General features: G+C 50.7%; 1 protein-coding gene across 2 annotated transcripts; it reads right to left on the reverse strand.

The window, feature by feature from the left end:
• Positions 1-5212: 5212 nt before the first annotated feature.
• PLEKHO1 (pleckstrin homology domain containing O1) lies at positions 5213-14824 on the reverse strand. Of its 2 annotated transcripts, none has more exons than XM_027534749.1 (6): positions 14697-14824; positions 13379-13525; positions 8853-8993; positions 7854-7958; positions 7378-7479; positions 5213-6039 (listed from the first exon to the last, which is right to left on the reverse strand). In XM_027534749.1, exons 5-6 carry the CDS (start codon positions 7384-7386, stop codon positions 5335-5337), a joined length of 714 nt encoding a protein of 237 aa, XP_027390550.1. In that variant the 5' UTR covers positions 7387-7479; positions 7854-7958; positions 8853-8993; positions 13379-13525; positions 14697-14824; the 3' UTR covers positions 5213-5334. The 2 variants fall into 2 exon arrangements, with proteins under 2 accessions (XP_027390550.1, XP_027390544.1); XM_027534743.1 differs by lacking the exon at positions 14697-14824 and adding an exon at positions 14212-14565.

Here is a 14824-nt window from a genome sequence, read left to right on the forward strand (position 1 = left end):
CTCGCCGTGGCTCCAAGTCCAGGTCCCCACTTGAGTGTAGAGTATTCCACTAGCCCTCTCCTTCTTCCTGCCAGAGCCTAGGCATTAGGGATGAGGTTAGGATGACTGGCTTGCACGAAGAGGATGTAGGACAGGAAATCATTCCACTGCCTTGTCACTTAAAGAAAGGAACCCAGGAAAATGGGGAACAAGCCATCCATGATGCTCTGCTCAATCTTTTTTTTTTTTTTTTTTGCTGTTCTGCATTTGCTGCCAGGTAATGGACGGAGGAGCCTGGTGGGCTGCAGTCCATGGGGTCGCTAGGAGTTGGACACAACTGAGCGACTTCACTTTCAATTTTCACTTTCATGCACTGGAGAAGGAAGTGGCAACCCACTCCGGTGTTCTTGCCTGGAGAATCCCAGGGATGGGGGAGCCTTATGGGCTGCTGTCTATGGGGTTGCACAGAGTTGGACACGACTGAAGTGACTTAGCAGCAGCAGCAGGAGCAATTTGCAAAAGCAACCATATTCCTATTGTTACCACCTCTGACCACTTCCTCTCATTCTTCATCCAGAAGATAGTAGTTTAGACATCATCCCAAGATATCTTCCCTTGTGGCTCAGCTGGTAAAGAATCCGCCTGCAGTGTGGGAGACATGAGTTCGATCCCTGGGTTGGGAAGATCCCCTGGAGAAGAGAAAGGCTACCCACTCCAGTATTCTGGCCTGGAGAATTCCATGGACTATTAGTCCATGGGGTCGCACACAGCTGGACACGACTGAGTGACTTTCACTTCATCAAGATATCTGACATCACTTTGTTCAACCAAAACTGATTACCCTTATTTTAGATTTTTTTGTGTTTCTTGGGAGAAGGGGCTGTTTGCTGTCATGATTTTACTAGCAAGAATGAGATTGAATCTAGTATTTTTGAAAGAAAAAGGTGACTTCAGAGCTATTCCAAACCAGCAGGAAAGACAGGGGAGATAAATCCAGCTTGTCCAAAGGAGAAAGCAAAGAGGAGGAGGGAATGAGTTGGAGGCTGTTTTGCAGATCAAGGGTTCTCTGTTGCCTGCTCTTCTCTGAGTTACTCTTCTCCATATTCTCTTTATGAAAATGAAAACTCCCTTATGTCCCTTGTTTCTGCAGCTATATCAACCTCTCCATCCTGATAACTTAGGAGAAACCGGGAATCTGTATTCTCCAATTGCTCCCCAACCTTCACGTAGTTCTCTCCACACTCGTTAACTCTCCAAGAACTTATTTTTAAACTGGTTTTGCTAATTTTTGCATTCTCCCCAAGCCTGCTTTCAAGAAAGCTCAGGCTGGGGTTGGGGTTGGGGCGAGGCTCCCTCAAGAGTTTCTGGCTCCATCTCATTTCCTGAGCTGTGAGCTGGGCTGTACTAATTGACCTCGAGGGTCTCAGCTGCGCTAAGTTGGGTGTTTGTTAGCTCTCGTTAGGATTGTAATTAGTGCAGAGAATCTGGGTCACAGGCAACTGGTTGGATTGATGATCTCAGGGGGCATGAATAAAGGCGGGGAATAGCAAACAGGTTCCTTGTTTCGTGGGTGGGATGAGCTGGGGCAGGGAATGGTGGGACTTGTGTCATACACACAGACAGACACAGCGTCGCATGCAGAGAGGCGCTCAAGCTCTTAGGGGTGCACGCCTATGTGTGTGTGTGTGTCTGTGTGTGTGTGTGTGGTGTGTTCCCTCCCGCATTTACTCGGGTTTCTTTCCAATCTCTCCATATATGGTGTGGCTCTAGAGCAGGCTGGGGATTGGCTGCTGTTGTTGGGAGACTGGGAGGTAGGAAGAAAGCAGAAAAAGGAACGAACCCAGCAAGGGGAGGGAGTGTGAAGGGAAGGGGGCTGTAGCCCAGCTTCTTCAAGGGGTGCAAAATGGGCTGGGTCCCCTTGCCCGTAAGGTTTAAAGAGGGGAGAAATTCCCTGGGACTGTTGTTTTGTGGGGAATGAGGTACAGTTTACTGTTGCAGAGGGGCTGGCAGAGGGTAGCTATTTCCCTAGGGTCAGCATGGCATGGCTTGTGAAGGCTGGACCCGGGGTAGAGAAATTTGCTGTTTTTCCCTCCTCCTCTTCTTTTCGCCCTAAACAACCTACAGCTCTGCTGTGGAAATAGCATGCAAATTAATTCATCAGCTTTCCAGGTCAACACCTCAGATATTCTTCCTAATGGAGGCAGATCAGGACTGTAGTTCTGTTCCCCAAACCTCTACTTAACAATTTAATGGGAGAAGAACAGGAAAAGTTGAGGAAAATGTCACTGAAATAGGAAACGACATTTAGTTCTTTACCTGCCTCTGTCCCTCACCCCATTTCAACTCTGTCCTGGATCTCCTCATCTCCTCGCCTGGGGCCTCCCAAAAGATTCTCCCTTTTCCAGTTCATTTGTGGAAGAAAAGAATATAACAAAGATGTTGGAAGAGAGGGAAGGAGGAAGAAAAACACACATCCTGAAAAATGTCAGCAACTATATTGTAAGCAGGTTGCCCCACATCCCCTGCTCAATCCACCCATTTACCCCAAAACATGTGACTGGGAAGAAGTAAGGGAAATATTGCAGGTAAAGAAACTGGAGTGATGGAGTGAGGGAAGAGGGATCTGGGAGGAGGGGAAAGCTAGAGTTCCAGCATTGTTATCCTTAAGCCGCGGCCCTCCTGCTCATACTTTGACATCACAGGAGCAGCCCACCAACAGGGTATACTCTAAGATGTTTTTCTAGTGGGAAGCCTGGCTTTGTGCTAAGCTCTGAAATTTTTGAAGCCAGGAGCTCCAGCTCTCCTCAGCCCACCTTTCTATCTGTAGCCTTTAGCACAGTACCTGGCATTCTCTCCTTGAAGAAAGGCCTGTGGGCACACACAGTCCACGAACTGGATCAGCTTGTGTACCAGGATGCAGTGACAGTAAGCTCATCCTCTAAGCCTCATTCAGACTGTGCTCCCACCAGCTGAGCTATGGTTAACAAGCCAATGAGGCAAACTAATCATAGCAGCAGCTGCCACAGCTGCTATTCACCAATCAGCAGGCATTTGCCATACATCTCTACGCTTCCATTTTGCAGATGAGAAAACTGACACTTGGAGAGCTTGTGCCTTGCCCAGGGCCTCATAACTAAAAAGTCAGAGTTTGAACCCACATCTGTCTGGTTCCAAAGCTGGCCTCATTTTACTACCACCTTGCGGCCTGGTTTTGGTGCCTGAAGAGCCCAGGAGTCCCATGGCCAGTTCTGTTTCCTGGTTCCTGGTCTTTCTTTTATGCTCCCCCTCACCATCCTCCTCCTCTCCAGTGTCTCCCTCCATCCTCAAGCTCCCCTGGGAGACAACAGATAATTGGCATTTGGGATATATATGTCACTCCTGCTTTTGTCTTTTTCTTCATTATGTGGGAACAACAAAGATAAAAAAAGGGAAAATGCTAGTAAAATAAACTTATAGAAAGATGCAGACTTCTATAAAGGAAGTAAATACCATTTTAACCTAGACTATTTGTGACAACGGGTATCTCTGCTGACCGTTCTTGGAGTTTAGGTGAGTGAAGCTTGGTTGGAGGACAGAAGTCTGGAGACCCAGGTCCCTCCCCTCCTACCCCACGAGACTCTGGGAGTAACATGTAGGTGGCACCCTGGCGTACTCTCCTCACTCAAAGATGCATGTAATTATGGAACGGCAGGATAGATCTAGGAAAATTCTTCATGACTGTGAATGGTGGGGACCAAAAGAGTGTGAGAATCTCTCTTTCCTACAGATGTTCAACTTAGGTTCCACCATCTTGCTTATGTTGGGTTAAGGAGTAAAGTCAGAGCAAGAACGGCAACTGAGGGTCTTGCCCAAAGGGTGTTGTTTCCCTCCTACCCATCCTCCTGAGTGTCACATGAGGGCAGTCTTGTGGCTAAGATGTCTAGTTTGTTCCCATTTTCTCCCCTTCCTCCCTCTCACCCTTAGGGGAGCTCCAGGTTTTGGCTCCTAGAGGTTAGAGGAAATCTAGGGAAGAGGATAAAGAAGCTAACAAGTGGTCTGCAGTTGACCCTTGACCAACCTTTGACCAAGTTTGAACTGCACAGGTCCACGTACATGCAGGTTTTCAACAAATACTACAGCACAGCTTGTAGTCGCTTGACTCCTCAGATGCAGAGGAACCACGGGTATGGCTGTTAAGTTAAAGGTGGATTAACCCTTGTATTTTTCAAGTGTCAACTGTACTTCAAAGGGTTTTTTTAACCCTTCATTTAATTCAGGGGGCTATCTGTCCCCTTCTTTCCAAAAATCATTCCTATCTGGCCTTTATGACTCATCTCTTGACACTATCACTGTTATTAACTTGATCTTAGAAACTTCAGAGGAAAGAAGCAATCAAAAAGGCTCCCCACAGTCAAGGATGCAGGGGAGCCTGGCGACTCCAAAGGTGGTCGGGAGGATGGTGGTGTGAGTGTAAAGATGTTTTTCTAAAGCTGGGGCTTGATTAATATTGGAAGCGAGGTTTGAGGAAGGAGAGGGAGAGGCTACAGGAAACCCAAGCTTGGCCGAAAGAGGAACCCAGGCACATATTTGGTTTTCCCCTTCATCCTATGCATCACAAGTCAGTTTCTTTTTTAGTTTGGTTTTCTGTCGGGTTGACTATCCCTGGTTCTCCTGTGCTAGGCGCCCCCAGCCAAATCCAAAGCTGTCCCCTCCGTCCAGGGTTGTATCTCTGAATCGGGAAGGGTGTGAGAGATGAAGGGAAGAAACACCTCATATTAAGAAAGCTGGGCAGCTTGATCTCAATCAGAGGCTGCTAGGCATGAGAAGCCAGTGCCTGGTGAGGGCCAGGGTGGATTTTAATTGCACAAATCTTCCTTGGGGCTGGGATAAACTTCACTTCTGTGTGTGTGGACAGGTGGCACTGGCTCTGGAGTTGAGCAGCTGAAATTTCACCCTCAGACTGAAAACTTGGAATGGGACATGAGAGGCCCCCTCCCCTCCCCCTCTAAACTTAGGCGCCAAACACATGGTTGGGAGCAGCAGGTTATTCCTCACCACACCTCAGAGGGTGTGTGTGGGTCAAATGGCCAAACTGAGCCTTCATGACCCTCTCTTCATCCAGGTGAAAGCTTCTTAATATTGCTGTAGGGTTCACCTGCTCCTCATACCTGAGGCTTTAGGGCTCAGAGACAGAGGGGAAGGAAGGAAAGGAGGTTGGGAAATGAGGGCTGTAGGAGGGTCAGGCAGCAGCAAGAGCAACAAATTCGATTGTGTTTTTCTTTTTTGACTGAGGTAAATAAAAAAGCTTTTATCCTGCAACACTTGGGAGATAAGAATCTGTCCACCCCCACGAGTTCCAGACTCTGGCACCGGCCTTCACATCAGGCTCTTCCGGTACTGACTGTGCTGGGTGGTCTGTCTGAGGTGGGAGTCAGGGGTCTGCAGGTCCATCTGTCTGTACAGGTCCCTCAGCTCCCTGACCTCCTGCAGCACCCTCTTCGCTTGGCTCCAATTCGATGATGCCTCTCCCAGCAGCCGCTCCGTCTCCAGCAGCAGCTGCTCTGACTCAGAATCGGGAGGAGACCGAGGGGGCTCCTTGGCCTTTCGCTTCCCATCTCCCAGTCCCTGAACCTCTGCCAGCAGCTCCTGAGTCTTCTCCAGTTTCCTGGCTACCAGGTCCTGGATCCGGGACAGCTGCCCCGGGGCGTGTGGGATGGGGGTTGGGGGGTCCTCGGCCTGTCGTTGGAGGGTGTGGGCTGGCACAGCGTCCCGCTGAGACAAGATCTCCTCCAGGGAGGCACAACGGCTTTTTTCTGTGGCGGTCAACTTCTTGGGTGCCTGTGGGGTGTAGGTGGCCCCTTTGTCTGGCTTTTCCCAAAGTCGGGGAAGGCCACTTGCCCGGTCCGAGGAGGGCTGAATACGGTCTGAGTCTGCTCTCCGCCGGCTGCCTGCTAGCTGGGCCACAGACTTATCCAGGTCGACCCGGAAGCTCTCAGCACAGGAGGTTGGCTCCTCAGGGGAAGGGTCTTCCTCCTGGATCAGGTCCAAAGTCAGCATCCCATCCGAGGTAGAGGTTGAAGCCTGGAGAGGGAGAGGGCAGGAAGGAAGGGGGTAGACTGTCATCCATGGGCATTTCAGGACTGACTGCCTGAGAGAGAAGCAAGCTGTGGTCATTTCCCTCCTCAATGTGCCTTCCCTGAATGAGAAGTCCCCACTCCTGACAGAGCCCTCTGACTTTGTTTGCTCTTTCTTATTCCTTTGATGGTGATTTGAACTTAATTCTTTCATTCTTCTGTGATTTAAAGTAATTTCTCTGGTTGCCCATATTTTCCACTTTACCACGCGCTTCCCCTTACAGTGTCTTCTCCTTCCGTGTTGTGGACTCGCAGCATCAACTGGGTCTGACACACACAGGATGCCTTGCATGGCAGGGCAACTTTTCTTCTCTTCTGTATCCTCTGAGCCACACATCTCAACCCCCTCTGCTATTTGGACCTCAGAACCCCTTGCCTTTAGATAAAACTTGTTCTATTTCCAGAATACTGTAATTTTTTACAGGGTAAAATACTGTAATTTTTTAAAAGATAAAAAAGTAATACTTTAAAAAAGTTATTCAACACCTCACATGTATTGATACACATGTTATTTCAATCATTCCTCACAGCAGCCCTTCACATGGGCACGATTATGCCCCACTTTACAGCTGGAGGTGGGCAGCTTCAGCAAAGCTGATTCCAACCCAGCTTTGTCTGATTGCAAAGCCCTCACTCTTTCTACTATACCTGAGTGCCTCATTCCCTAGAGACTTTGAGCTCGGACAAGTGAAAGAAAATCCTTGCTCCCCTAAATGCCTGCAATATGTAATGCTCTTACCTGTCAGGATAGCTAGCCACCAGACATCAGTTTACATTGCCTCGTAGTATTCATCTCTTCTATTTCTCACTTTCCTTGTGAGTGTATCTCATTCTCCTCAAAGGACGCTAAATCTATTAGGCATCCGTGTGTGCTAAGTCGCTTCAGTCATGTCTGACTCTTTGCGACCCCATGGACTGTAGCCGTGCAGGCTCCTCTGTCCATGGGATTCTCCAGGCAAGAACACTGGAGTGGGCTGCCATACCCTCCTCCAGAGGATCTTCCAGACCCAGGTATCAAACCCATATCTTCTGCATTGGCAGGTGGGTTCCTTACCACTAGGACCAACTGGAAGCCCTTATTGAGGGCACATCTTTCAAATTCACAGTAGGTACTAAATATTTTTGGTTTGGAAGAATCGAGAAAGGGAACAGGGTGAAGGGACTTTCCTAGCTTTTGACCTTGGTACACAAATGCCTCTGGTGGGCTAAGATACAGTCCCGTCTGAGATGAACTGACATGGAGTTAGCCCTTCAGCAATTTTTACTTTCTAAAAATCTTACATACCACAGCCATTAGGTGTCCCCGAGTCGGAGGGCGGCGGGAGTGCTGGATTTTTGCCCTGTCTCGAGTTGGGTGGGCGAGATAGCTGTCCTCCTCAACGGTGACCTGAAGAGCCGAACTGTGAGTCATGGGTGCTATTCAGAGACTCCTAGTCCCAGACCAGCTTCCCCTGAGGCCTGAACACGCCTGGCCTGGGAAATAACCCCCAGCTCAGGAACTGCTCCTGAGCAAATCCAAGGGCAAGGATTTATGGGACATGAAGGGGCTTCTTAGGCTTGCTCACGCGTCAGAAAGCGGGGAAACAGGAGCTGGCAGAAAAGACTTGGAAGCTAGGAGGAGAGCAGGGCTTTCCAAAGGAGATAATGCAGCGGAGCTGGTGGGGGGGGCAGCAAACGGCCCGCGCCACCCTCTTCCCTCTGTAACGGGCCACCCAGCTCCCTGTGGCTCAGCGTCCACCTCCCCACAATTACCCCCCTAACCTCATCCAAGACGCGGTTCTTGGCTCGGGTGATGGCGGAGTTGAGGGCATTGATCCATGATTCCTTCTCTTCCGGACTCACTGCCAGGAAGATCAGGTTAGGTGCCTGTGAGAAGATTCGCGTTTCAGTCAGGGTTTTTACAGAGTTGGCCTCACCTTGACAGTGAAGAAATGAGAAGTTAAACTTCATTCTCTTAGACCCAGCTCTTGGAAGGAGAGAGATTCTACTTCTGGAGTCACCTGTAACTTAAGGAAATCATCCTCTATTCCTGCAAAATGCCCTTGCTTGGAGACTGTTTTAGAAATGACCGAGGAGGAGCTCAGAAGGGTACTGGATATTAACACAGCACTAGATAATTAGAAGAGGTTTGGTGAAGGACAGGTACTAATATAAAGATCTTTAAATGTTTGAAGAAATAGAATGTGACAGGAATGGTTCAGAATTTCAACCACCTACCATGGAACAGGGAAAAGTGGCTGCTTCCCAAGAGGGAGGTGTGTGTGTGTGTAAAGTGGCTGCTTACCAAGAGTGTGTGTGTGTGTCTGTGTGTGTGTAAAGTGGCTGCTTCCCAAGAGGGTGTGTGTGTGTGTAAAGTGGCTGCTTCCCAAGAGGGGTGTGTGTGTGTGTGTGTGTAAAGTGGCTGCTTCCCAAGAGGGGTGTGTGTGTGTGTGTGTGTAAAGTGGCTGCTTCCCAAGAGGGCTGTGTATGTGTGTGTGTAAAGTGGCTGCTTCCCAAGAGGGGTGTGTGTGTGTGTATCTGACAGAGACACAGAGAGAGACGGATGATTTTTGCGGCTGGACAGTTTAAAGTCTGGCCTGCCAGGAAGGAAATGGCCACCATATTCTCAGATTAAATAATAAAAGCTGGTAGGAGAGCAGTAATTCAGGGCCTCTGAGTCAGAGAGCTGAGAGAGATCCCAAAGGGGAAGGTGTTCTCCTCTGGCCTCCACACCCCTGACCCGGTCCGCGTTCCAGGGCCAAGGTGGCAGGAGGAGCATACCGTGTTCCCGGGCTGTTTGGTGTGGGCAAGAGTGAACTTGCTATGATTCTTCTTGCTCCTGCTCTTGGATTTCCGGAGCTCTTCACACTTCTCATAGTCACTCAGGTCAAACACCTCTTGAATGTTTTTCTCATCTTTTACCTAGGGGAGGATTGGAGGTGAGGTGATAACGATTAAAATTACTTAGTCCCTTCTCCCAAATTGTTAGTTTAGACCTGTCTGAGAACCAGAAGAAGCCTGAGAAGGGATGGATGACAGGATAGGAAAAGGCTGTCCTACCCAAGGGTCACAGAGGCCTGATAGTTGGGGGGGACCCCAAGTCCTGATTCCTTGCATGGGTTTCCATTTAAACTCCTCTCACAACTCCCCTCAGTCAAGCTACTGTTTCTAGAACCCCAGTAGGTCTCTTCATTATGACTCCTACTGTGTCCTTCAAAGGACACCATAACAGGGCTCATACTTTAATCCTACCATTCTGAAGTAAGCAGACCTGGATGGCCCTTGATTGTCCAGAGAAGATAAAGGCAGAGCCAACATTAGGGGATTTCTGGAGAGAATGGAGGGCTGCCTCCAGCCTCCCCTTTCTTACGTGTATGTTGATGCTTTCTTACCCTCATTTAGCTCCTTCCTTAAATATATTCTATTATGATGAGACTCATCTATCTCCTTCATTTCAGGAGCTTTAGCACCACAGGGTGGAGAAGGCAATGGCACCCCACTCCAGTACTCTTGCCTGGAAAATCCCATGGACGGAGGAGCCTGGTAGGCTGCAGTCCATGAGGTCGCTAAGAGTCAGACACAACTGAAGCGACTTAGCAGCAGCAGCAGCAGCACCACAGGGACAGCCACCCCTGTGTTCGGTTTGTTCAGATAGGGTGAAAAATACACCTATAGTTCCTACCACACCTTATTCCTTCCAAGGTACCATGACAACCCAATGTAGCTCCTGCAGGATTGAGAAGCCACTGAAGTCACTCCACTGCGCTCTAGGCAGAGACATTTATACCCTCCCTGGAGGACTACTTGAGAAGAGTGTTCTGCTACCTCTTCCCATGATTCCAGTTTGAGCCCTTTTAGTCAGGAAGTTCCTCCTTGTGTCTGAACTGAGCCCTTCCTGCTTGTAGAATCTATCCTGCAACCGGCTCCATCCTTAGCAGCTTTATCCACCATTTGGCTCTTAACTCTCTTGCTGAATGTCTAATGAAAGACCACAACTCTGTCTATATCCTCTGACCCCACAAAGTGAGCGCCACAAAGCAAATTCCATTAAATTTCTGCCAAGGTCTGTTTTAAACCCCTCAGGGATTTTCCTCTTCTCCCCTGAGGTGTTCCCATGGCTCTGGCCCTCTGATCTGGCTTACAAGAGGAGAGAAGACTTTGTCACTGGTCCAGACGGAGGAGTCTGTGATTAGAAAACCCTTTCACCCTCTGCTACTAAGTGCACCTGAGGTCAGAAGACCCTGGGGAATGAGCCTGTTCATGTCTTCTTGGGATGAGAGACGACAACCACCAGCACTTGTTAAAACTAAACAGACAGAAGTAGCGTCATATGTTCCTTGGATGGTATCTACCCTCCCTGACTGGAATTATTTCACAAAAGAGTCCCCACTTCACAAGTTCTGACATAGGAACTGTGAGCATGGAGGTGACTTCATCTATCTGCCTGGCTCTCTCTTCCATCCCCCAACCCATCTCTGCTCTTGTGTCTGCCCATCCTTCTGACTTGCCGCTGGACCCAGGGGACACAGGCCCATTCAGGTGAATGGCCGCTCATACACCCACCTTTGTTTGTTTCAACACGCTGTGGCTCCTCCAGGCCTCTCCCCATCCTGGCTTTGGGCTAGGAAGTGACAGGGGCCTTGAAGGATTGTGGGTGGAAGTGGACAAGATGCTGGTAAGGGGTGTCCCAGAACAATTCCCAGAAACATGGGAGCATGGATGCAGGGTGGTGCATCACTCCTCTCCCCCTCCTTCCTCAGAGCTGAGACTATCAGCAGAGGCCAGAAATCTTGGAGAGGAAAGTGCTGGGTGTGTGTACGTAGCCAGGGGAAGAGAGTTACTTGTTTCTGTTTTCCTTAGGGGAGGGGAGGGGAGGGGAGGGGAAGGGAAGGGAAGGGAGGGAAGGGAAGGGAGGTATTCTGGCTTGGACATGACTGATAAGCAGCTCTGGGGAGCAGGAGACACTGACAGAGGTCAGCCCTGCATAGGGCAGGGGTAGGAGACAGGGTAAGACAAGCAGTGAGACAGTGCCCGGGGAAGATGGACAGCTCCAGGCCCCTAGTTCCCCACTGTATTTTTTTTCCCTCCATCTAATTCATACAGTCTCATTTATAATTACCACCCAGCAAGGTCAACCCTTCCTTTCCCCTGATTCTTTGTCCTTAGGCTACAGAAAGGAATTTTTCCTATGCTTGCCAAAAAAGATGCCCTGAACTCAATTTCCTCTACCATGAGGTCTCCTGAAGGTCTAGTTTCTGTTCCTGTACATCAGCCCCATGGTCAAAAGGTGCCCTTTGACTGAGAATGAGGAGAACAGTTATTAACAACAAATACAGAAGGATTTCTTTGGTTGAGGCAGTTGCAGGAAAAAGACTGGTGCAAATTCTAAGACAGAGGGTTAGGGATTTCCTTGCATTAACATGTAAATTACAGATATTATAGTACATTTTTAAAAACTCTTTAATTCTATTGGCTCTGGAGCTTTCAGGAAGGGGACAGAATACAGCCTACATCCTTGATCAGTTTCACCTTTAGTCTAGGCCTTTGAAGCATGGAAACTGGCTGCAAAGAAGAGTAATACCAATAGGCTTGTTCCCTCTTCCTATGCCTTCCTCTACAGTGGGCAGTTGGCCCCATGACTGGTCAGATGTTCCTGACTCACAGGACACCAGACATCCTAGGCGGAAGTCATTCCATTCTTTCCCCTGTCTCAGTACCCCTTCCTCCACAAATAAGGGTCCGTCACACTCTTTCATCCCCAGACTGTTTTTTAGATTGCTACAAATAAAAAAAATGTCTTGTTCCTTCCACCCTTTCCCTGATCTCATGTTTTCCCCACTGACGTGTGGGAAGTTCTCCCTGATTGCTCACTAGAGTTTCCTGCCATTATGAAGTTCAGGGAAGACAGGAGATACACATGGACACTTGCTTTAAAAAAGAAAAAAAAAAAAAAAAAAAAAACACACCAGAAAGTCAGCAAATTGTGGGGGGGGGGGGAAAACTTGGGTAGGATTTGGGGGTAGAGGTGACCCTTAAAGATAAATTCTCCTGTCAAAGTGTTTTCTCACTTCACTCCAACACCAAGTTCTCAGCTTAGTGTAAACAGCAAGGTTTAAATACCCTTAAGAGGGATCTCTTTGGCCCTGGCATAGCTTAGTTCTTTCTTAGCTGCTTCGGTAGATGTTCTGTTCAAGATGAATACTTTCTCCAGGACTGCGTGTGTGTCTTGTTTCAATACCATAAAAGGATTTATTTACCTAAATATAGTCTAAGCAGAAAGCAGAAGAGGTTAGAACTCAGGGAGGACTTCCCAGTTAGCCCCTGGTGAGGGAACTCACCCTCACCAGGCAGGGGAGGGCCATCCTACCAGGGGAACTCAGGACAGTCTCCTAGGCAATGCTGACATAGTCACAGAGATAGGGATTGGAATGACTTCTAACCCACGGAGGGGCAATTTCAGTTTCTCCACATTCCTGTGTTATTGAGTCCAAGAATTAGGGATAAAACAGAGAAGAGTTTGGATTCAATATGTGGTCTCAGGTTCTGACCCAACGTGGACTGTTTTCATTTTAACTATAGACCCAAAGACACAGAGACATGCAGGGGTTCAAAACTCCACTCTCCCTTCTGATATAATTGGTGGGGGGTGTTGGATAGGAAGGAATGGAGAATGAGTTCCTTGCTTCTTTGTTTTTAAGTGGAGTGGGGGTGGGGAACAGAGAACATGTTAATTAAGGACACTGGCTTCAAGAGAAATAACTGCCACTTAGAAATACTCTACCTGAGGTTACGTGAGACTGCCTCTGGATGGTATGTGTGTTTTCTGTGATTTGGAGCAGCTGTACTACTGATATGACTTGCATATGTCTCTGTGAGAGACAGGAAAGGGGAGGCTAGCTGGGCTGGCGGGGCAGGAAGGAGGGAAGAATAAGCTGAACAGGGTGTTTCAGCAGCAACAGCAAAGAAAAAAGAATCCTACGGTCAGCTTGAGGCCAGGATAGGGGACAGTAGGGGACACTTAAGAGTTTTGGGGACATCTTGGGAGGGAGTTATCATGGCTATCAGAAAGGTATTTTCAAAGGAAAATCTTTAAATAAGATGCAACTTCTAACTCGGGTCTTCTCACTGAAGGGCGACCTTTCTCTGCAGATAAGATGGGGGTAAAGACCAACCGGACCGCTGAACTCGCTTTCGGAACAAAATGAGGAGTGAGGTAAGGGGGAGACGAGAAGTACATATAAGACCCCTTCGGAGAGAACAGGCCAGGACTATGAGAAAACTGGGTAGTTCTCGGCAAGGGCACCTACCTCCTTTTCAGAGATGTAGAGCTGGTCCCCTTTCAGCACCACGTAGCGGTTTTTCCAAATCTCCCTGAAAATCCCTTTCCCGCAGAATTTCCGGACCCAGCCGACCTTCTCAGGCGGTGCACACTGATGGTTTCCATCCTGAGGCCCCTGCCCCCGAGAGTCAGATGAGAATCGCACGGTTAGGTGGTTGCAGCTTTTTCCTCCTCGCGTTCCGTCCCCCGCGCCCTCCCGAGTCCCCGGTCCCCTGCCCGCGTCCGCCCCGCCGTAGCTGGAGTCGGGGAGCCCCGCGTTTGCTCCCCACTTCTTCAAAGCCTTTCACTCCAAGGAACTCGCGTCCCTATCGCTCCCCTCCCCCGTCTTCCAAATAAACAACTGGAATTGCCCGTGCCAGGGGTGAGGGCCGGGCTGGAGCCGAGGGGTGGCCTTCGGGGCTCCGCCGGGTCCCCCGCCCCCTCCCCCAGCTCCCCTCCACGCCGCGCCGGGGTTTACGGCATTTTATTTCTCATTGTCTTCTCGCCGCTGCAGAGCTTGGTGCCAGCGGCCAGCGGCCGCCCGCCGCCCGGGGAAGGCGAGGCCGGGGGTCGGGGTAGAAACTCAGCCAAGTTAACCCCCGGCCCAAGTAAACAAACAAAAGCCCCCGCGGTTCCTCGTCGCGGGCCCGGCGCACCGAGGCCGAAGCTAAGGGGACCGGAGACCAGGCCGGGCGGGGTGGTCGGCCCGGGGCTAGGGCGGGGTGTCCCCGGCCCCCAAGCCGGTCGCCCGCGGGTCCGACGGGGCCGGGGTCCTCGGGGCACAAAGTCAGCGGCGGCCACGGGGCGGGCGGACGTACTCACCCTCTTGGTGGAATTGTTCTTCTTCATCATTCCGGGCTGCCGGGCGGGCGCCGAGGGGCGGCCCCGCGTCGGGGGCCGAGGCCGCTTCCAGGGGGCTCCTGCCCACGGGGAGGGTGCGCAGAGGCCCCCGGCGCCGCCGCCGCTCCTCCCTCCCTCTCCCGGACTCTCCCCTTCTTTGTAGCTCCGGTTACACTAAAGGCCGGCCTCCCTCGCGCTCGCACACACACGCACGCCTGCTCCCCGCCCCTCGGCGCCCTCCATCCCGGCGCCCACGCGGCCCGGTCCCCCGAGCGCGCCCCCGCCGCCCGCCAGCCCGGCCCGGCCCGGCCCGGCCGCTCCCCCGGCCCGGCGCGATGTGGGCGGCCCAGCCCGCGCCCTGCAGCTCCATCCACCCGCCCGCTGACGTTGCGAGTTCAGAATAAAGGGCGAATCGCCGAGCCGGAGAGAGTGTGCTCCCCCCACACCCTCCTTTGTTTCTGACTCACTGAGGGTGAAGAAGACAGACCTACACCCCGCCGGGGAACGGCGTCTGGGGCGGCGGGGGCACCCAGACTCGCACTGACGGCCGGAGCGAGAGGTGGAGCCTGAGAAGACCGCCCGGGCCGACCTGCCG

The sequence above is a fragment of the Bos indicus x Bos taurus genome, chromosome 3, assembly GCF_003369695.1.
Source record: "Bos indicus x Bos taurus breed Angus x Brahman F1 hybrid chromosome 3, Bos_hybrid_MaternalHap_v2.0, whole genome shotgun sequence".
NCBI classification, from domain to species: Eukaryota; Metazoa; Chordata; class Mammalia; order Artiodactyla; family Bovidae; genus Bos; species Bos indicus x Bos taurus.